General features: G+C 40.6%; 1 protein-coding gene and 1 long non-coding RNA gene across 2 annotated transcripts in view; one reads left to right on the top strand and one right to left on the bottom strand.

Annotated features, from left to right (window-relative positions):
• LOC133489920 (radixin) overlaps positions 1-12,529 on the bottom strand; it is a 32,600-nt gene extending 20,071 nt beyond the window's left edge. Inside the window, exons 1-2 of the mRNA XM_061799215.1 lie at positions 12,368-12,529; positions 11,001-11,091 (exon numbers count right to left, since the gene is read on the bottom strand). Of these exons, the coding sequence (XP_061655199.1) occupies positions 11,001-11,012 (12 nt within the window). The 5' untranslated portion in view covers positions 11,013-11,091; positions 12,368-12,529. The remainder of the gene's footprint in view (positions 1-11,000; positions 11,092-12,367) is intronic.
• A 127-nt stretch (positions 12,530-12,656) lies between these two features.
• Positions 12,657-24,105, top strand: part of LOC133489930 (uncharacterized) — a 101,753-nt gene continuing 90,304 nt past the window's right edge. The window contains exons 1-2 of the long non-coding RNA XR_009792053.1: positions 12,657-13,168; positions 16,752-18,683. This is a non-coding gene — a long non-coding RNA (uncharacterized LOC133489930). The remainder of the gene's footprint in view (positions 13,169-16,751; positions 18,684-24,105) is intronic.

The raw sequence follows: 24,105 nt of genomic DNA on the forward strand, positions 1-24,105 counted from the left end.
AAAACGCCTCATCCCAAAGATGCAACACTGTCTGGACTACCACGTTATTTTGACCTACACTATATTGCCAAATGTATTCGCTCAAATATGAATTTAAGTGCCATCCCATTCTTAATCCATAGGGTTTAATATGACATCGGTACACCCTCTGCAGTTTTAACATCTTAAACTCTTCAGGGAAGGTTTTCTACAAGGTTTAGGAGTGTGTTTATGGGTACGTTCGGAAATTAAATCTGACGCACTCTCTGAGAGTACAGTGTTCAGAGAGGCAGAGCGCAGGTTTGGCGCTGGGTTATGAAACCTCTTAGCCAATGTCGCTAAACAGTATAAATACTTCCTAGGCACACGTGTGTAGTTAGCCACAAAATCACGTGTTTATGTGGCTAAACCTTTAGCCACACTTAGCCAGTCCTCGTCATTGGGAAGCCGATAAGCTTTCACGATATGGGCCCGATTAAAACTACCTTGTCATCAACCAGGAATATGGCTGAACGATATGGGAAAATACTCGACAGCAAATAGTTTTTTGTTTCTCGTTTTAACAAACATTGTGATGCATGACATTGTTTTGGGAGGAAGTTTGTAGTCTTCAGCACTATTTCCCTAAGAATAAGTAACAACATTCGATATAGCCAACAAATAACTCTTTCCTGTTGGGCAGGCCTAAATGTTATGATGAATTAATAAACAAATCTTTATCTGTAGAATATTGACTTATTGATTTAACTTCATGCCTTGTAAAAATGTAATACTGTATAATGATGCTCGTCAGTTGCACTGCTGTCAGTGTTAGCAGAGTATAGAGATAAAGTGGAATGACAAGTGACACTTTTCATCACCAAGCTATATAAAAGCAGTTCAAATGGTAAACTATTAAATGTTGATTGTTCTTATCAATTACAGTTAAAGTTTTAAATTGATTCATTTATTTGATAACCCTTAAGAAGGATCTTAAAGGGAAGACGATAGGGATCGGCTGAAATGTACGTCTGTCAACAAAAAAAATTTACATGATCAGGATTTTTGGGGCAGATCACCAAGTTTAAAAAAATTATAACCAATCGGATCACAAGATGGAACAATGTGTCTATTTAAATGAATTGTTCATTTACTGGCGGCACGGTGGACAACTGGTTAGCACGTCAGCCTCACAGTTCTGAGGACCCGGGTTCAATCCCCGGTCCCGCCTGTGTGGAGTTTGCATGTTCTCCCCGTGCCTGCGTGGGTTTTCTCCGGGCACTCCGGTTTCCTCCCACATCCCAAAAACATGCATTGATTGGAGACTCTAAATTGCCCGTAGGTGTGACTGTGAGTGCGAATGGTTGTTTGTATGTGCCCTGCGATTGGCTGGCAACCAATTCAGGGTGTGCCCTGCCTCCTGCCCGATGATAGCTGGGATAGGCTCCAGCACGCCCGTGACCCTAGTGAGGAGAAGCGGCTCAGAAAATGGATGGATGGATGGATGTTCATTTACTGTATACTGAGTATCTTGAAATGTATTCTCTACTCAGGTCATGTATCCTAATCAGTCAGGTAGAACATGACAGAAATAAAGGGTGCTAACTTACTCTAATTAAATTACTTCATTATAATTAAATTACTTGACAGACACCAAAACTTTAGAGCATGATTCGACAAAACGCCGGCTAGCTAGCTAGCTTGCTAGGCTACATAATGTTTTGTTGACTGCTTGCAAGCCGTATTGTATTAAAAGTACGTGAATCCAGGAATCCTTGAATTAAAGTCCTCTCACGAGCACAGTTGACCACCAGCACACGTTTTTCCCCATTTTGTTCTTATAATACACACGGCGCGATCCATTTTTGTTGTTGTCGTCATGGTAATGAATGTATCCGCTTGCGTTTGAGTTGACAAGATAAAGCCCAGTGATCATAAAAGACGGGATGTGGTGGTATCGCAATACAAGATTTTATTGCAGTATTCTGTCGAGAACCGATTGGAACCGGGACTAACGTTCTGCTTCTCCCAGAACCGTTCAAAGGTAAAGATTTTGGTTCCTAGTTTCGATGCAGTGTCCTCAAGCCTCCAAGAAGAAGTGGCGAAAAGCAACGAAGAAGCGGCTTAATCCAACAAAGAAGAATGTGCACGATGATGTGCTTGTGCCCAATGGCGGTGGCGGCGAACACAAGTGTGTCTTAACTTTGTTAAAATTAATGATCAGTCGCCTCAGTGCAACACTTGGAATAAGATTACATTGTGCATAGGACGCGCTCCGAGCCTCAGCCTACACCCGCGGAGCTTCAGTCAACTCTCAGTCAACTGGGTGAGTGAAACAATAAAATACGTCTATGCCAACATTGAGAGAGCTAACAAGGTAAACGGTTCCTTGCCCTTTTGCACTGATGGTTTTTAGAGTTTATTTTAGTCTTCAAACCAACGTAAGCGCTGATGACAAAAGAAGAAGAAAAAAAAAAATACTTAATTTAACATTGGGCTAAAAATTCACCTTTACATCACAATGAATTTGGACAAAATTTACATAAACATCTCAGTAAAATAGTAAAAATATCACAAACACCAACCTTGTGCCTCATCGGTGGGTAGAGATCAGCGTTTTATAGCATTTGGTTCCATCCATTTACATATATAAATAAATGTATTTATTTATTTATTTTTTTTAAATCACCGGTACAGTGTGAAGTTACTTTTCGGGCCAAAACGCTGAGTACCCTTCAAAATAAAAGGCTACAAGCTTAAAACAGGAAGTCAAGTTAAAAGTTGCACATATAAACCATTTGTTGTGATGAAACATCCCAAATAACTATTTTAACAATGCTATATTTAACTTTTAGCTGAAACATTAATGAATATTATAAGTCAATTGGGTTAGTTCCAAACACATTGCCTTTTAGTTAATAGGTTTGATATTGATACTGGTTAAAAAGAACCTTGAGTCAAATGTTCATTTTAGTCTATGCTGCGGGCTGCTAAGAAAATGGATGTTCATAATTTGGACACATTTTATTTTAACCATGCAAACATTTTGACCCAGCCCCCTAAAAGAACTGGGATCGAGAATCGTTTGGAACTGGAATCGCTCAAATTCATACTATGCCCAAACCTAGTTATAAAGATCCTCGAGTCAAATGTTAATTATAGTCAATGATGCGGGGTGCTAAGAAAATGGATGTTCATAATCTGGACACCCTTTATTTAAATCATGCAAACTTTTTTTTTTTTTTTTTGGAAAAACCAGCCCCCTAAAAGAATCTGAATAGAGACTCCTTTAGAACAGGAATTGAACTAAGGAACCGGAATAGGAACCGGAATTGCTCAAATTCAAACGATGCCCAACCTGAAGTCTGACTTACTGCAATTGTGAAAGACCAAATTTTTCTTTTAGTCTGATCCACACATTACGCATCCGTCTCAGAGGTGCTGTCTGTCCCAGACCGCTGACGTGTTTTTTTTAAATAACTATTGGTTGTCAGATATATACAGTACTATGTCAAAAGACTTGCGACAAGGTTAAAAATAAACTAGCTTTTGGATTCAAATATACTGTAAACGATGGTGACGCAGAGTAAATGTTTTTTGCAGAGCCGATCTGCGAATTATGACAAAGCCAATCAGCATAAAATGCTAATTATCGGGCGATACCGATCAGATTGGTGTGAAGTCTAAAAAAAATCCTTTATTTTTATATATGTAAATTATCAGTCATAAAAAGAATTATATTGAATTAGTCAAACATCTGTCACTTTTTACTTTTGAATCTCCCGCACTTAACACGAATGGGTTGCACCTTCCGGTTTGACACGTTAGCAGATTCAAGAAGTTGGTTCGTTGACTAGCTCATGTAGTAGTAGTTCACCAAAGCGAGTAGTTATAGTCCAAACAATTTAAGATGCCGAAACGTGTTGGTGCAGGATGTTCCAATATGATTGGAGAAGAGTCTTAGCCTGTTTAAATTCCAAAGGACCCCCAATTTAAGCGGGAATGGACAAGTCCAGAGAACGCAGGACAAGAGGGAGCCCATAGCTTACCAGTCCACATTTCACTCAGGACTGCTTCGAACCTTTACCTGCACTCCTAGAATCCCTTTCCTTTGGCGTCCAGCACAAGAGGAAGGCTAGTCTTTCTTTTGCAAAAAAAAAAAACCAAACATCTGAATGATTCCAAAGACTTCTGGAAGAATATTATATGGACTAACGAAATGAAAGTTGAGCTTTTTTTGGAAGGTGTGTGTGTGTCGTTAAATCTGGGGTAAATGTAGCACAGTATTTCAGAAAAAGAACATCATACCAACAGTCAAACACAGTGGTGGTAGTGTGATGGTCTTGGGCTGTTTTGCTTCTTCAGTACTTGGAGAACTTGCTGTATTGATCGAAACATTAATTCTGCTCTTTAACAGAAAATTCTGAAGGAAATGTTCAGCCATTAGTTTGCGACCTGAAGCTGAAATGCACTTTGGCTGTACAGCAGAGTAACAATCCAAAACTGACCAGCAAGTCAACTTCTGAAAAAAAAAAAGTTTTGGAGTGGCCTAGTCAAAGTCCAGACGTGAATCCGATTGAAATGCAGTGGCATGACCTTAAAAAGCCGTTCATGCTCAAAAACCATCAATTTTTGCTGCATTCAAACAATTCAGCAAGAAAGAGTGGGCCAAAATATCTCCACAGAGATGTAAAAAAGTCAGTGCCAGTTTTAGAAAATGCTTGATTTCAATTGCCGCTGCGGAGAATGGCCGAACGAGTGATTAGGTTTAGGGGGGCCCATTACTTTTTCACACAGGGCCAGGTAATTTACAATATTTTTGTTTTACTTAATAAATGAAATCACCATTTAAAAACAGCATTTTAAGTGCACTTGGGTTATACAGACCCTTTCCCCCAAAATTTGAATATCAAAGAAAATTTTATTTATTTCCCTAATTCCATTCAAAAAGTTAAACTTTAATAGATTATAGATTCCGGGCCCACAATTTAAACCATTTCAAGTATTTGTTTATATTCACATAATTTGGGCTTCCTGGTCATAAAACCCATAAAATCAGGAATTTAAAAAAATAGAATACTGTGAAGAAATCAGACGAAATTATGCAGGCCATAAATGATTTAAACTGAGTGTCACACGCTAATCATCTACTAAATTCAAAGCACCTGCACAGGCTTCCCCAGGTGTAATTAAATTGCTTCAGTTTGGTTCCATTGTCTCAGTTGGGTTCAATATGGGAAAGACTACAGACTTGACAACTGCCCAGAAGACCATCATTGACACCCTAAGTAGGATGGGTAAGCCACAAAAGTTCATAGCTCAGGAGGTTGGCTGTTTACAGAGTGCTGTGTCCAAGCATATCCATTGATAGTCTAGTGGAAAGACCAAATGTGACAAGAGAAGATGCACCAGCAAAAGAGATGACCATGGGCTTCAATGGATTATCAAACAGAAGATTCAAGAATCTAGCAGAGATCCAGAAAGAGTGGAATGAGGCAGGAGTCACAGTTTCAAAAAACACCACATTCAGACGCATCCAGGAGATGGGCTACAACTGTCTGGTTCCTCGGGTCAAGCTACTACTGAGCCAACATAGGAAGAGTCTCAACTGGGCCAAGGAGAAGAAGGACTGGACTGTTGGCCAGTGGTCCAAGGTCCTCTTTTCCGATGAAAGTAAATCAAGGCCCAAGGGTTTGGAGGAACACTGGTGAAGAACGGAACCCAAGCTGCTTGAGGTCCAGTGTGAAATATCCACAGTCAGTCATGATTTGGGGTCCAAAGTCCAGTGCAGCTATGGGTAAACTCTGCTTTCTTAAATCCAAGGTCACCGCAACAGTCTACCAGAAGGTTTTAGAGGACTTCGTCAATCCTTCTGCTGAGGATCTGTATGGAGATGCAGATTTCATCTTCCAACAGGACCCGGCCCCTGTCCATACCGCCAGAAGCACCAAAACCTGGTTTGATGCCCATGCCATCACAGTGGTTGATTGGCCAGCCAACTCACCGGATCTAAACACCATTGAGAATTTATGGGGTATTATCAAGAGGAAAATGAGGGACACCAGAGCCAAAAACAAAGAAGTAGTGACAGCAAGCATCAAGGAAAGCTGGGTTTCCGTAACTCCCAGACAATGCCACAGGCAGATTGCCTCAATGCCACAGCACATCGAGGCAGTGATTAAAGCAAAGGGATTCCCAACCAAGTATTGAGGATTAACATATCGTTTTGAAAGTACCATATTTTGATTGATTTAATTCAACAAAAACTGGGAAGTAAATGTTGATTTCTTCACAGTATTCTATTTTTTTGAATTCCTGCTTACGTGAGTTTTATGAGCTGGAAGCCCAAATTATGTAAAAATAAATAAATACTTGAAATTGTTTAAATTGTGGGCCCTGAATCAATCATAATTGAAATTGTTTAAATTGTGGGACCTGAATCAATCTATGAAAGTTTAACTTTTTGAATGTAATTATGGAAAAACATTTCCATGATATTGTAATTTTCTGGAAAGTGTCAGTATTTGTTCACTTACTATTTTTTTAAAATACTTTTTTGATGCTCTATATACATTTTATATATACCTAGGAAACCATCACATCTTGACTTTAAGAACTTCATATATAATTTTCTCAATTTCAAACTTTTTAGTTGAAGATGAACATTAATATTTGAAATCTTTGGTGGTAAATATTAGGTTAACTTTAGTTCTCATAATTTTAACAAAGTGGTCTAAATTACATATGGGGCACGGGGGCAGGCCCTGACTATGTTTGCCATAGACCCCCAAATGATTAGTTAACAACGTACGACCATGGTCCGAGCTAGCTCGGCCTGACAACCAAAGTGGGATTAGCGGCTCGTGAGTTGATGAAGAACGCTGCAAGCTAGCTGCGAGAACTAATGTGAATTGCAGGACATATTGACCATTGACACTGTAAACGTACATCGTGGTAATAAATATGCATGCTTCAATTCGGGGCCAAGTGGCTTCATGTCTTGTCTTCCTGGATGTGCCCGCTCCCCAAATCTGGGAAAGGCCTTGAGCGCGAAAGCTTACAGCCAGCAGCAGCTGGACGGCAGAGCATTTCACGAAGTAGGGGGAGAAACTAAACCATTTACACTGTACACACACGGCAGAATGAGCGCACTCCCAACTTCTATCAGGAACGACTTTTGAGTTTTCACGCAGGCAATTTTGATTTGCCAACGTGGCCGATATTCGCTTCACCACATCCTGTCTCAATGAGCCATTGGCGAGGTGGCATAAAGGCAGCGCAATCCCTTAGAGCAAGCTCCATTTTCTGTGAGTTTACGAACGAGCGAGTTGACCACTGGCAGGAATATGTCAGCGCGTCCGCCTTATTGAATGTGTCAGTTCTGGCTGTAAACATCTCGTCCTGCCTGACACTCCAGCCGCTCTGTCTCCTGTCAGAGCGGCGGGGGTGCGCTCAGGCACTCCCAGAGTGCGGCGTTCTGAATAACCAAACGGCACACACCAACAATGCTCTGGTTTCCGAACATTACGGAGTGTAGAGAGCGTGCTTGGAGTGAATTTCCGAACGTACCCTATGGGAATTTTTTGTTTGAGCATCATCATCGCGACGTACATGCACGCAATAGTCACATCGCAGTGTCTGCTGCGATGTTGGTGTACTGTAATATACAGTAAAAGAGACCAGCAGAGAGCCCTGTTTGTACGCCTGTTGAATTTCTTATTTCGCACTTCAGAATGAAACTTGGCAGGCACGCGGCAGTGTGTGAATGTGCAAGATGCGTTCAGGGACACTGTGTAAATGGGAGTGAATGTGTTCTTTTGTAATACAGTACATAATTGTACAAATGGATTACTCGGAAAATTATATATATCAGAATGCTTTAGTTAAAACACTGTATGATCACACTCTGATATGGAATTTATTTTGAGGATTAATTATTTTGTTAAAAGTTAATGTCATTTCATTATCATTCCTGTCATACTATATAAAAATTATTATTTTTTTGCACATTAAAGACAAAAGTCCTGTTTTTGTTTTAATTCCTCATTTAAAAAAAAAAAAAAAAAAAAACACCATTCAAGCATCAAGTTTTTCCTGTTTTTTAGTTTGTAGGGTGAAAACTGCAGCTGTTTACTCGTGTGGACTGAAATGAAATGCCAGTATTTTGAAGGTAATGGCCCATCAGCAACATATATAAAATAAAATAAAAAACAACTACGAACTAGTTCATTTTTGGACCAGTTAACTTATTCAAAATTTTGAATTATGAACTATGAAGTGAACTAGTTCAGTTTTGGAACGGTGAACTTAACTTTTAACTAGTTCCCATAGAAAAGGAACATCCCCAACACTGATCCTGTCTTATTTTGTTAGTTTGTGTTCCAGAGGGTGGTGTGAGTCAAAAAGTAAGCATTGTGTGTGGGGGTTTTCTATAAACCCCAATATGGAGGCCCCCCTCGACATCACAGTCCAGAAAAGGCAACTTATTGTCTTTGACATTCTCACATGTGAACTTGATGTTATTTTCCACTGAGTTAATGTGCTCTGAAGGCTTGCATTTCTTGGCTTTTGATTTTAACCCATGTGTCATCCACATATCTGTACCAATGGCTTGGAGTTGTTCAGAGCTCTCCTTTCCATGTCCTCCATGTATAGGTTTGCTACGTTGGGGGATATCGCGGCCCATTGCACAACCATGTTTTTGTCCGTAAAATGTTCTCATGAATTGAAAATGTGGTGTTAAGACAAAAATCCAGCAAGTGGCATATCTGCTCGGTGTTAAGTGTGGACTGTCTTGGAGGCTATGATCAAGCAGTAGCCGTTGACTCTCAGTTTCCAATGCATCCTGGGTTGGACTACATCAAATGAAACCATGGTTTCATTTTCGTCCAGCTTTAGGCCTCTGACCTTATCAATAAAATCCATTGACCTCCAACAAACAGCACAGCCTCCTTGACCGTTAAGGCTTCTTTATACTCGCGCGGAGGGCGACTGTCAGCGCACTGCAGCTATCCCGCACGCAGTTTGCCTTTATACCCGAGCGCAACCCACAGGCGCAGTTTTGAAAATGTACTGCAGTTCTCCTCCAAGTCGGGGGTGTCACCACGGCTGGTATTGGCTAGGACACCGCAGGGTGGTGGAGTTTCCTCTTAATTCTTTGGCCATTTCCGGTACCGTTTTTACTTTCCTTTCCGGAACAAGAAACAAAGCAACAATCATGGCGACCGTGGAACACTGTCTGCTAGAACAAATGGACCAAGATGACCAGACGATATGTTTAACTATGCTGCAAAATCGATCAAGGCGGCGGCGCTGTAGATGGTATGTGGAACCAAGGGGAACGCTGAGTAAGTCATCACAGCATGTGACTAAAACGCACCAATCATGAGAGATGATCTCCGAGACATTCTACACACAGCAACAATTTTTGCAGGCCATAAATGTTTTAAACCGAGTGTCACACACTAATCATCTACTAAATTCAAAGCACCTGCACATGTTTCCCCAGGTGTCATTAAATTGCTTCAGTTTGGTTCCATTGTCTCAATTGGGTTCAATATGGGAAAGACTGCAGACTTGACAACTGGCCAGAAGACCATCATTGATACCCTCCGTAGGATGGGTAAGCCACAAATGTTCATAGCTCAGGAGGTTGGCTGTTTACAGAGTGCTGTGTCCAAGCATATCAATTGATAGTCTAGTGGAAAGAAAATGTGACAGGAGAAGATGCACCAGCAATGCACCGAGGGAAAACGTCTTCTAAGGCAAACAGAACAGTCCAGTTGCGATCGCTTCACTGCCCTGAGATTGTACGTTATGCATAAAACATTCATTAATTCATTTTTCCAAACCGCTTATCCTCACTAGGGTTGCGGGTGTGCTGGAGCCTATCCCAGCCGACTGTGGGTGAAAGGCAGGGAGGCAGAGCACATGTAAACAAACAACCATTCGCACTCACATTCACACCTACGGGCAATTTAGAGGCATTAATTAACCTACCATGCATGTATTTGGAATGGAGGAAACCAGAGTACCTGGAGAAAATCCACACAGGAATGGGGAGAACATGCAAACTTCACGCAGGTGAGGCCGGATTTGAACCCAGGTCCTCAGAACTGTGAGGCGAATGAGCTAACCAGACTGTCACCGTGCCGCCATGCATAAAACAGTTGGGGGGGAAAAAAAGCATTTTGACAGAATGCAACCTTTAAATTAATTTCGGGATGGTGTCTGGTGCATTAACATGTTCAACATGACATGGGAAATTTTTTTGAAGCACTTACAGCAAATAGTCTGGGTCTTGTCGACTATGCGATTTCCATCTCTGTTCTCAACTGGATAGCTGAAATGCTCTAATACTGCTGACCTAAATTAGCTTGGTGGGTCAGCTCACTCTGGTCATATGATGTCACCGTTAAAAGTTGTCACATGACACGCAGCTAAAGGCTTGCTGAAAAATATTTATATTGTATCTAGGTGTTTTTTTTAAATGATAATATTAAATAATGTTAAATAGTAAATGAATCAATTTCACATAGTGGAACACTGTAAAAGTAAAATACGTTGTTTGGGTAATGTAGTTCTCTTACTGTGTCACCTAGAAGCGATGTCATCTGGCAGCTATTTTGTAAAAGGGTGACGTTTGATGAGCACATCTGCTCATAAGATGGATACATTTGATCGAGCTCTTATTTTATTTTGTCAATCAACTCCTTTTTTGGTTCTTGTATGAACAAATAGGTGCTGTGCAACCGGTCTTAAAAAGCTACAACTTGAAAAAACAAGCATTTTGGGGGAGTCACAGCACTTGAGTGGATGTGGTTTTCTGCCTCTTCTCATTTTCACACCTCCACACGAGCCCAAAACATTACATTGTGTAATATAAAACCAAGCTATTGCTTTTCCATTTGGCAATATCTTTATACATCAGGATTATTTTGTCGCTTTATGAACTTACACATTAGAAAATTTAAAAATCCATTTCATCTGATACTGATCAGCTGAAAATTATGTGATCGGCACTGATCATGTCATCATCTTACCGGTTTCGGCATCGTTGCTTCCTCTCCTCAAACCAACCAGCTGAGAAGATACCGTTGTCACAGGATGACGACAACACCTTTATCACAGAACCTGAGAGAGCATTAAACAAAGTGTGTTAAAGCAAACATGTTCACAAAATGCTATTCACACTAGCATTTATGATAAAATTGGATTTGCACTGCGTGCAAAATGTGTGGTTCATTTGAGATGGCTGAGCTATGATTTTACCAGTACCAGTACCAGTTCCAAAATGTTGCACTTTCTGTAAAAATATTAAAGGCGAGGTCATAAAGACATGTGATGTCGCAATTAATCTTGCACTGTTGTCAGTGGGCTCCGAAAGATGATAGCTTCACAGGCATTGATGTGATGTCCTGCCTGATGGTGGCATTTTTGTACAGCATTGGGGTGTTGCTATGATACGCTGCGATGTATTAACCAATCTTGAAGTCTTCTAATACATTACATTTTCGAGCATTAAAGCACACCGCTTTTAAGGTCATGCAATTTCTACTTTGCTGCTAAAAATCAGGAATTTGTCAAATGTTCACCTCCAATCAGAGGAGTCAACTTGTGTTACGACGCTTTTCTACTTTCGAGGCACTATCGTTGGTTCTTGCTCCATGGTGACGAACGGGAATCGTCATACAACACACGTATAATCGAGTCCACGCAGCACCACCGTGATGGCAGTCGTGTACTGTAGCCGTTAACTGAGTATGAGCTCGTTTTAGCGTGGCGGCTCAACATGTGGCTTCTGGGTTAACTGGAGGGACGTGCCCACTTGTAGCTCGTAAGCAATTAGTACATCTGGTGTCTTCCCAAAGCTCAGTATCATATATTGTAGCCATCATTTAAACAAACAGTAGAAATCACCCCAATAAACGCTTGGAGCAAAAAAGGTCACCTAAAAAGTACAACCCGACGAAAGATTGTTAAAAAAAACAAACACACAAAAAAACACGCATTTACAACGCATTTCTAGGTGACAACTTACAGTTAGTTGTATGTGAGGTTCTTAAATTAAAGATATTGTACATTTAACCGAAAGTTGACAGAGTAAAGGCAAACTAGTTAAACTAATCTTGCTAGCTAGTGGGTGTAGTCTAAATAACGGGACAAGTCTGATGATTGGCAAGACTGCCCCGCGCATGTACCTCAAGTTTAGAGGAACAAAAACATGACAGCCACCCAAGCGTCGTTTTGTAACTGGAAAAAACCACACACCTACATATTGTTTCCAGTTTATCTCTCACGCACTTATAAATGACGTGCTGTTTAAAAAAAAAAAAAAAAAAAGCGTCGAACAAGAGGATTTCCGCTATTGCATCAAACTTGAGCAGCTCGTCGTTAAGAGGCAACTCACCGCGGGGAAAGTATGTCTTTTAAATGAGAGTAAAGCCTGGCGTCTTTTTGCGTGGCAAATTACGTTGGGTGAAAAAAAAAATCCGTAACGATTCCTTCTTCATGTGTTTGTTGCGTTTACCGAAGCAAATTCCCACCGACATAGAAAACCGTTTATGTCTAAACAACCATAAGGCGATTTGAGAGTCTCCAGCCTTCCGGAATACACATCCACAGCTTCCGGTAGTAGTTTTGGGGAGGGGGAGCAAATATTCAACAAAATCATAATCAGTCGGAAAGGGGGCATTTTACACCAAATTCTACAATTAGCAGAAAATATACTGCTATAGTCAACAATTCAATTACAGTTAGTGCAATTATTGTTGCCAAAAGCGTTTTAAATTCTTCTCAACTAGCATCCATTACAGTGCATAGTGCCCAAAATAAATGATTCTCTATCTCTATTTCTCTGACATCCCGAAAAAAACATTTCAATAACACAGTAATCGAATCCCTTTTAACGCGTTCTCACAATTACAATCAAACCAGCAATCAATGATTTCAAAAACACTTGTTGATTCCTGTCCTCTTCTGCTATTATACCTCTAACCACTGGATGTCACTATTTCCCTTAGGTAAATAACTGACTTGAATATCTGTCGAGCGGCACAGTGGACGACTGGTCAGTACATCTGCCTCACAGTTCTGAGGACTGGGGTTCAAATCCCGGCCCCGCCTGTGTGGAGTTTGCATGTTCTCCCCGTGCCTGCGTGGTTTTCTTTGGGCACTCCGGTTTCCTCCCACATCCCCCAAAACATGCATGGTAGGTTGATTGAAGATTCTAAATTGCTCTTAGGTGTGTCTGTGAGTGCGAATGGATGTTTGTTTCTATGTGCCCTGCGATTGACTGGCGACCAGTTGAGGGCATACCCCGCCTCTCGCCTGAAGATAGCTGGGATAGGCTCTAGTGCGCCCGCAACCCAAGTGAGGATAAGTGGTACAGAGGATGGATGGATGGATGGATATCTGTCGAACGATCAGTCAGTGTTGTCCTCGCTCTCCCTCTCTCTCTCTCTCTTTCTCTCTCTCTCTCTCAACCCCAATCCAATTAATTTGCGACATTGTGTCACACAGAATAAAAAAAACATTTCAGATCCTTTTCAACCCATATTCAATTGAATACAGTACACTACAAAGACAAGATATTTAATGTTCAAACTGATAAACTTTATTATTATTGCAAATTTTTGCTCATTTTGAATTTGATGCCTGCAAAACATTCCAAAAAAGCTATGACAGGGGGCACTGTGTTACATCACCTTTCCTTTTAATGACAATCAATAAGCGTTTGGGAACTCAGGACACTAATTTTTGAAGCTTTGTAGGTGGAATTCTTTCCCATTCTTGCTTGATGTACGTCAGTTGCCATTGTCATATTTTGTGCTTCATTATGTGCCACAGTTTCAATGGGAGACAACATTATTTTACTACGAAGCCATGCTGTTGTAACACTGCAGAATGGAGCTTGGTGTGATCTGGCTGAAATAAGCAGGGACATCCCTGAAAAAGATGTTGCTTGGATGGCAGCATATATTGCTCCAAAACCTACATGTACCTTTCAGCATTAATGGTGTTTCCCCATGCCATGGGCACTAACATACAACCCTAATTCCAATGAAGTTGGGACGTTGTGTTAAAAATAAATAAAAACAGAATACAATGATTTGCAAATCATGTTCAACCTATATTTAATTGAACAGATTACAAAGACAAGATATTTAATGTTCAAACTGATAAACTTGATTATTTTTAGCAAATATGTTAACCACTGTGTTACATCACCTCTTCTTTTAACAACATTCAATAAACGTTTGGGAACTGAGGACACTAATTGCTGAAGCTTTAGAGGTGGAATTCTTTCCCATTCTTGCTTGATGTACAGCTTCAGCTGTTCAACAGTCCGGGGTCTCCGTTGTCGTATTTTATGCTTCATAATGCGCCACTCATTTTCAATGGGAGACAGGTCTGGACTGCAGGCAGGCCAGTTTAGTGCCCGCACTCTTTTACTACGAAGCCACAGTGTTGTAACACATGCAGAATGTGGTTTGGCATTGTCTTGCTGAAATAAGCAGGGGCGTCCATGAAAAAGACATTGCTTGGATGGCAGCATATGTTTCTCCAAAACCTGTATTTACCCTTCAGCATTAATGGTACCTTCACAGATGTGTAAGTTACCCATGCCATTGGCACTTACATATCCCCATACCATCACAGATGCTGGCTTTTTAACTTTGCATCCATAACAGTCCGGATGGTTCTTCTCCTCTTTGGCCCAGAAGACACGACGTCCACAATTTCCCAAAACAATTTGAAATGTGGACTCCTCGGACCACAGAACACTTTTCCACTTTGCATCAGTCCATCTTAGATGAGCTCGGGCCCAGAAAAGCCGGTGGCGTTTCTGGGTGTTGTTGATAAATGGCTTTTGCTTTGCATAGTAGAGTTTCAAGTTACACTTACGGATATAGCGCCGAACTGTATTTACTGACATTGGTATTCTGAAGTGTTCCTGAGCCCATGTGGTGATATCCTTTACACATTGTCGGTTTTTGATGAAGTGCCGCCTGAGGGATCAAATGTCACGGGCATTCAATGTTGGTTTTCGGCCTTGCCGCTGAAGGAACCTTGTATTTTATAATCACCTATTACTCTCGAGGTTCCATGCGTGTTCGTTTTCGTGGAAGAACTACAATTATAACGTGTTAAAAGTCAACCAATTTATTCCTGACAGAGGAGTCTATACATTTTACAGAGCTCTGGGTCAGCAGCTACGCTTATCCTAGCCTCAGCAGAGACAGCGCAAACTGAACAAAGCTATCTGTTCTTGCCCCCGACTTATACAATGTTTGAAAGAGGAAGTACGGAATCGCTGTCGTCTGATTGGTCCATGGTCCCATCTGACGTCATCATTGCTCTGCAGAATGATGACCATTTGCCGCTGGCTCCAGACGCCGTCCCACAGTCTTGCATCTCATGTTTACAGTGGCTCCCCGCAGCCATTGTCTTCCTCGACATCTGTTCTTTGTGGCCTCCACATGCACCCTGCTGGGAGCCTTCTTGCAACACACTCCCACACCCTAATCTGATTTACATGTTATCTTCCCTGCAATAAACTCCCTTGGTCACCCCCAGACTTTTCACACCCTGAAACTTTATATCACCTTCACCGCTTACATGCAGTGATTTCTCCAGATTCTCTGAACCTTTTGATGATATTATGGACCGTAGATGATGAAATCCCTAAATTCCTTGCAATTGTATGTTGAGGAACATTTTCCTTAAACTGTTCAACTATTTGCTCACGCACTTGTTCACAAAGAGATGAACCTCGCCCCATCTTTGCTTGTGAATGACTGAGCAATTCAGGGAAGCTCCTTTTATACCCAATCATGGCACCCACCTGTTCCCAATTAGCCTGTTCACCTGTGGGATGTTCCAAACAGGTGTTTGATGAGCATTCCTCAACTTTCTCAGTCTTTCTTGCCACCTGTTCCAGCTTTTTTGGAACGTGTAGCAGCCATAAAATTCCAAATTAATGATTATTTGCTAAAAACAATAAAGTTGATCAGTTTGAACATTAAATATCTTGTCTTTGTAGTGTATTCAATGAAATATAGGTTGAACATGATTTGCAAATCTTTGTATTCTATTTTTATTTATGTTTAACACAACGTCCAAACTTCTTTGGAATTAGGGTTGTACATAAATAACATACCATCACAGATGCTGGCTTTTGAACTTTGCGCTGATCACAGTCACTGATGGTCCTTTTTCTCTTTGGCCCGGAAGATGCGACATTCATGATTTCCCAAAACAATTGGAAATGTGGACTTGTCAAACCACACAGCACTTTTCCACTTTGCACTAGTCCATCTCAGATGAGCTTAGGCCCATAGAAGCCAGTGCTCCTCTTATACACAATCAATTAACCAATTAACCTGTTCACCTCTGCAATGTTCCAACTAGGTGTTTTTTAAAGCATTCCTCAACTTTCTCAATCTTTTGTTTCTCCAGTTGTAACTTTTTTTGAAATGTGTTGCAGTCATAAAATTTTAAATGACAGCAAATTTGCAAAAAACAAAACAAAACACACACACACTTTTTAACCTCTGTGCCCCTTTTTTAGCGTGAGTGCCCCTTGTGTGTATCAAAAGTGCCCTCGGAGTGGAAAAAAAGTGCCTCGGAGCAGCCATAAGTGCCCTCAGAGCGGCAAAGGTGGCCTTGAAAAAGTTAGATCAGCAGCACCGTTCCGACGATTGGTTTCGGAGGGGGAAAAAGTGCCCTCTGAGAGGTAAAAAGTGTCCCAAAGGTATTGTAACCTCAATTTTCTGACTTTGGGGTGAAAGGCAGACTCCACTCTGGACTAATTGCCAGTCAATCACAGGACACAATCACTGAGTGGGAACTGAAGCTACACTGCCTGCATGGAAGTCAGGTGAGTGAACCATTGCACCGTCAGTGACTATCCTCCTCAGTTCAGCAGTTTCAAAAGTTCATTTTTAACATCAACAGGAGTGAGATAGCTGCAGTTCATTGTTGTCAGCGTCTGTGAAGACAATGGCTGTCTCAAAGACCATCACCGACAGTTCGATGGTTTCCATGGTAGATGTCTGTTATCAATGCGATCAATAACGTCACACGACCGCAGCCGACGGGAGCGTTTGGCACTGCGCTGGTGAAGAGCATTGTTGCGATAACAACTGGGGAAGAGAGAAGAAAGGCGTCTTTGTTGAGTTATCCTGACTAAATTGACAAGGCCTTTTACAGCCTTTGATACAGAGTCTCGCAACAATGAATGGCATATAAATTTGCAGATGCCGCCTGCAAAGCTCAAATGTCAAAGCTTTTCGCAACAGCAAGTGGAGGAATTGATTGGCTCACCTTTTGTCTCCTTCCAAATTTTTCATCCCACAGGACAAAATAAAAAACATTGATTAGCTTACTTTTTGTCTCCTGCCAAAATCTCACAGGACAGAAAAACAACAACAACAAAGAATGAAAAAGTCAACTTGTTCCACTGGGTGCCAAAAAGTACCACTATTTCTTTGAAATATCTGACTCCTGGATCGCTTGGCCTGTGGAGTGGTCTCCTCACCATATTCAATAGCTGCTGATCATTTCTGTCGGCCTACTCCACATTGTTTTCCTCTTCACTCTCTGTCATCCCCTTTAAAAACATGCCATTAATTTCCAACCACTGCAATTTTCTCCAGCAGGAACTGAAAAAAGACATTATAAAGACAACATTGGATTCTCTTCTTTCTCTAATTATTGTACAAAGTAGCCTAGCAATAATTTTTTCCGTCATTGGTTGACTCCCAAAAGCCAAATTGATGTCATCTTTGCAAAGAAAGCCAAAAGGAAACCTTTTCAGTGGCTTTGAATGAGTGCAGGAAGGAAGAAAAAAATCCCTCTGGGGTTCTGTGACTGAGTGGGCCTTTTTATTTTCTTTTGCTCTGCTAATCAAATGGAGCTGAAATGAAAATTGAGTTTTTTATGAAAATGGGGCCCTTTGTTGGCTTTGTAAGACTAGTAATTCATAAACAATAAGCCGTCTCCTTTTGTTTGGGATATAATATATTCGTGCCGCTCTGAAAGAGGTCTTTGCGCGCCTGCACACACACACACACACACGCACACACACACACACACACACACGCGCACGCTCAGACTGAAGCGAAGCGTGGTGGCCGAGGAAGAGAGGAGAGTATAAAAGGAGGCAGAGGAAGACTTCCCATTCATCCTCCCAGCTGAGAGACGACAGGACCACTCTTTCCTTCAGCTTCTTGAACCTTAGAACACTTTCTTCCTCTGTCAAGAAAAGTTCAGCAGGGTTTTCTTAGGCTACCACCAGGTCCATGGATCACTTGCTTGGAACTCCTGAGACATGCGCATTTTTCCTAACACATATGATCAACCCAGGATATGTTTCATCTGGCCCTTGTTCCTCCTGGAAGACAATGAAAAAGACACACACACACACAAGATGACAGGTGAAAACAACAAGACACACATGCATGAGGGGTTAACATGGGATTCAGTTGGTGAGAGCAAACGTGATGGGAAGAAAGCAGAAGCTTTGAGCACTGTGGAGGACCCTTTAAAGTCAAAGATTCTTGGACGTTTCTTCAGAAGGAACTTCAGTCATAATTTCACATGAAGGAAAGTGAGTGAGGATGTTGTCATTCTCTGTCATTCGTAGTGGAAATTTCATATCAAGTCAAAGTTAGAAGGAGCGCTGTTTACATTTGATACGGATGTCAACAGACGTGGATTTGGTAAGTGTGACTCTTTGGATAGTTCTTGTCCAGTTGAAAAGCCTTTCATATGCCTGGCCTTGTTGTTTATGAGATGTGCATGTCACATGTTGCGCTCATTTAGATCTGTGTTCTCATCCATACTGATATACAAGCAAGTCAAGTCAATGTTATATCAAGTTCACAACTCATCATGGAGCAAATCTAAAACCATGCTCCTACACACATTGAAGAAAGGGTTCAGAATAAGCCAAAAAGGGCTCGTTAAAGCAGCTGCAATTCAACCTCGACATTTCATTCATCAGAGGTGCAGACATCTGTAACTAACAGGTGACGTCATTAGGTTTTATGGATATGGGGGGGGGGGGGGGGGGGGGCTGAGTCCCCAGGAGATGCACAGGATGTGAGTGAACCTAGTGAGCGAGCACAAAATTTCACAAACTAACGAAGATTGAGAAATTGCCTTTTCATGTTTTTGGACAGATTTTTAAAACAATACTGAGTAAAAGTTCACTCACCATTAGAGTTGTACTGCTATTTCAGTCTGTTTTTTTAATACAGTACACAAACACAGCTGACTCGATCCCCACATGCTGCCCGATCTCGGAAGCTAAGCAGGGTCTGTCCTGTTTAGTACTTGGATGGGAGACCGTTTAGGAATACCAGGTGCTGGGGTTGGGCAATGGGCCAATCACCTGCTGTCGTAAAAAACTACAGATGACTGAAAACGCAATTATGGCCTAATGTGCCTCGTGGCATTGAGAGAGCTAACTAACTAACACAGAAAATACTGTATGTTTACAGCATTAACCCCAAAAATAGGAATCAAAATTACACATTGTTACAGTGTATGCAAAAAAAAGGTCACTGTGTTGTCATCAAAGACCATCATTTTCAATCCGGTATATGCATAATGTCATGTGACCAAACCCGGAACACAGATGATGTGATTTCCCATGTATGCTATGAGCATAACTACATGATTGTTTGAAGCCAAATTTGCTCAAATTTTGTTCTCTTATATGGTTGGTGTGCTCAGACAAAAGTTAAATACATGTAAAGTATATCCTTTAGTTATGCAAATTTGATATGATATACATATACACGAACGAAGACTAAACATCTACTATTGTAATCTTTGGTGGCTCTGTGATGACATCTTGTGTTACAAAAAAAAAAAGACAATGTAGACATTTAAAGTTCCTACGGTGGGTTTGTCATGGCCCCATTTGCCATTCACCCCAAGCGGGAGGAAGTGCTCAGACCCGTTTTGGCGAATGTGGAAGTAGCTTGGTTGCACATATACCGGATTAACAATAATTACAGAGAATAATTTTCCTTCAAGGAGTTAACAATGTAGTCAAAATCAAATTAACAGCTGCAATCGCCAGCTACTTGGTGGGGGTGGAAGCATCAACAAATGCCCTGTGTTTTTTAAGGGTGGCAAATCGGTCTATCACTGTTGTGACACACATGCTGAGGAGTGCCTTTTCCGATTGACATCACTGCAATACTGTAAGTTCCTCCCCTTCGAAATACATTGAAACATAATAAATTTATAACTGATTAATATAGAGGATAACAGGATGACATGACTTTGGCTCAAAACACAATAACATCTCCAAAATACTTTTGGAGTAACAGAGATTATAGTTTGGGCGCACATGTAACTAAAATGGTTGGAGAAAAATATGACTCAATTACTTTTAAATTAAATAATAAAGTCATATTAATATCTGGGATAGGTTATTTGGTTCTATTTATCTCTTAGCTCTCTCCACTTTCTAATGATTATTCTCCTAATTAAAATGTAAAGTTAAATAAGTCTTATATGATGCACCTTGACTGAAATGTTTAGAATTTAGAATGTTTGAAATATCGAGTTCCATATGATTCAAATGGCTTTATTCTGTGAAACCCTTTAGACTCACATTTTCCTTACACGTCGGTCCCTTGTTACTCGCTCTACTCATCCATTCTGATTCCTACAGTTCAATATGTGGGGAGGAGTGATTTAGTCTAATATGATATTTATTATCCACTGATTACAACTACAGTATAAGTGAATGGGCTCCGCTCCTGTTTCATGGTGTGTATTCATGCATAACGTTCACTCTATAGCCTCTTTCATCTTTATATAAATAGCCAGGAGGTTGACCCTCGCTTCACAATGAATGATAAGATGTTCCTTCTCAATGTAAACACAGCCAGGAACTTCACAATACAGGGTTGACTCAAAGCAGCATGAGGAGAGAACGAAGGATGTACATAAGAAAGATTTCCAAGAAAGTAAGTCTTCACTACTGCAGGTCGTGACAATTAGGTTGCTCTGGCCCCGAGCTAATAGCAGAAAGTCCCAGGCGACTACAACTGGTTTGTCAATTACAGTGTCCCCCTCATGCTCGGTTTGGCACCCACGTATTCACCTATCCGCAGATTTCCCCCCCCCCCATTTTTTTTTCAAAATATTTAAATTTTTTCCACAGTTTTTATTATTTTGTGTATTTCTTTTCTTTTTTTTTTGGGGGGGGGGCAACCTGCTTACTCAACAAATGTTTGATGATGGGGGATGATGATGATGCCTAGGCGTAAACGACGCCACAACAACACATTTGAAATGATCTAGTGCACAGGGACAACATTTGTAATAAGCTTATCAAATATTTGAAGTGACACAAAACAACAACAACAACAACAACAAAACTCATTAACTCGGAGACAGCAAGTTTGATGGGGCAGCACCAAATGGGGACATTCGCTAGAGAAAATAGATCCATGGACTTTTGGACCGATAGGAAGCACCAGCGCCTGTAGGGCTTAAAATATCCGATAGATGGCAGCAGCGCCTAACCAACAATTCAGTGGGATCAGACTCCTCCGCGTGCCATCTCTCATGCCATGGTGATGGTCTCGGCTGTGTGCGCGGCGGCAACTCTGGATCTCCCCGCTGGGCCCTTCTTGCGAATAGCTTGAATTGCTAAAATAAGGCAAGGCAGGTTTACTTTTAAAGAGCACCATTCGTATACGAGGCAATTCAAAGTGCTTTGCAACTACATAAAATTACAAGAAGGCAAATAAAATATTTCAATAAAACACCCAATTAGTCAATAATTAATCAATTTAAAAGCAAGGAGTGCAGGTAAAATATTTTTAGTTGTCATATGCACAGCTAAATAGATTGCTTTTCAATCTGGATTTGAACGTTGTTAAAAAGTTGAGGCCCGTCTCACATCTAGGACACTGTTTCAGATTTGATCAGCGTAAAATTGAAACAAAGCCTCACCTCGTTTAGTCCTTAATCTAGATACCATCAGAAGACAATTTCCTAAATTTCTCAGAGCCCGAGAACGTTGAAATGGCTTAACGTATCAGATTTATTATTATTATTATTATAGTTGTAAGGCTTTGAAAACTAGGCTATATTTCAGGGTTTGTGCGTGTCTATCCAAAATCACCACAAGAGGGCGCTTGAGCTCCACCTAAAGCCCCAACTTTGTGGTTTAGTATAACATTTACGTATGTTTAGGGTTAATTCTGATATATCATAATCCGAATAAACACAGTAAGGATATATTTAGAGCAGAATTGTAATGAATTTAAAAGGCTCAGTTACTGCAGTAGGCCATACATTCTCATTAGATTGTTTCATACTTAATAGCATAGAAGTGTTTTTCATACAAATATTTACTGTAATTGTGACTTTACGACTGCGTTAGCATAGGTTATTGAAAGTCGAATAGGCGATCAATTCATTGTCCTTATAAATGTAATATATCTAACTATAATATACTTATAATTAAGTTTAATGTTGTTATAATGCTCGTGTGATTGATCTAATATCAATTCCCTATGATCTAATATCAATTCCCTATACGACAGTGTGAATGTCAGTGTGGACAGCTGTTTGTCCCTTCATGTCCTGTGCACAGTTATCGATGGGAACCAATTTCAGTGCAGTCTGCCTTTTTCACCCGGGGTCAACCCTGATCAGAATAAGAGAAGAATAAGAAGTGGATGGCTTGATTTATCTATAGCAGCAGGTTCTTCTTCGTAAGTAGTTCATCTTTTCACATGGAAGTTCAACACAAGTTGCTTTTTTGTTTACTGTTTGCATTTGCTTTCTTCCTTTTTTTTCCCCTGAGAAATTTGATGCTTTCTCACACAAGTTAAACCAAAGCGTGCTGGCACTTGAAGTTTGGAGGCAGTTACAATATCCACCATACGACGTGAAAGAGACTCCTGGAAATGAATGAAGCGGTGGCCACGTCATCAACAATAAGGCGATATTTAACTTCCGTATCCGCTATGGAGGTTGATTTCACATTTGGAGTGTGAGATGTTTTCTATGTGGATTTCAATGGCATTCGCATGTCTCAGGAAAACTCAAGCTACTAAAAAATGACCACTGAAATGTATTACAATAAACCATATGACATTGATCAAACTTCTCTAAATGGTCACAACAATGTGATGTGAATAAAGCGGCACAAATAAACACCAAATAGGAAACTAGCATTTGTTTGCATCTTCAGTAATTATCTTGGGAACGTAGCAGGCAACAAAACACCAGCAAATAGACGAGTTCACTGCAAAAGCAAGACCTCAACACATAAAATAAAATAAGACGCTAGCGTTACCAAATCGAAGAACGGTCTAATCTGTTTAAATTTCACCTGTGGTCACCAAAATGATTTTTGACCATGGTGGGAACATATATATATAATACCTTCCTTTGTCCTATGTTAGCAGCCGATGCTATCGCTAATAGGTTGCACTAACTGAGAAGACGTTGCATCAAAGAGGAGCTTGCTGCAGAGCCGTTTATTCTCAGAGGAGCTAAATATGTTTTTCATGACAATTACAATTAGAGACAGTAATACTAATTATTTTATCACGGTTTTTCCGTAGAACTATAAACCGTTTCATACCTAACTGGTTTACTCGTACAGCTTCAGTTATTTGTGTTGGATATTTAAAGTTCAACAAATGGTGTCGTCACGTCAATTTTCAAATCCAATGTTTGATAGAAGAGGAAAAAGCCAAGGGCAAGCAAGCCAAAAATAAACAGCCTTACTGAAGAATTACGAAAGACAACAACATCTGCCACCCACACCAGAGCACTGAAATAGTTTCTATAAATAAAGCTGAAGACATAAGTGACGTGCAGCATTTCAAATGCCAGTGATGGTGGGATTTGAGAGCCTTCCTGTGGACTAAGCTGCCTCAAAGTGCCGTGCTGCTATCAAAGTGTGTTAATGTGATGGATATGATTTCTGCATTCATCCACTGTGTGCTAAACACAGGCCTGCAGCACTGAGCTGTCGCTCTCACCCTTAAATTAGAATGGTAAATACAGCTTGATTTTTCATTTTTTTTTGTCAATTTGCTTCAAGCACATTGCCATGAAGCTGCATACCTTTGTTGTTGTCTTCAAAATCAACCG

Source organism: Phyllopteryx taeniolatus, chromosome 1 (assembly GCF_024500385.1).
Source record: "Phyllopteryx taeniolatus isolate TA_2022b chromosome 1, UOR_Ptae_1.2, whole genome shotgun sequence".
NCBI lineage: Eukaryota > Metazoa > Chordata > Actinopteri > Syngnathiformes > Syngnathidae > Phyllopteryx > Phyllopteryx taeniolatus.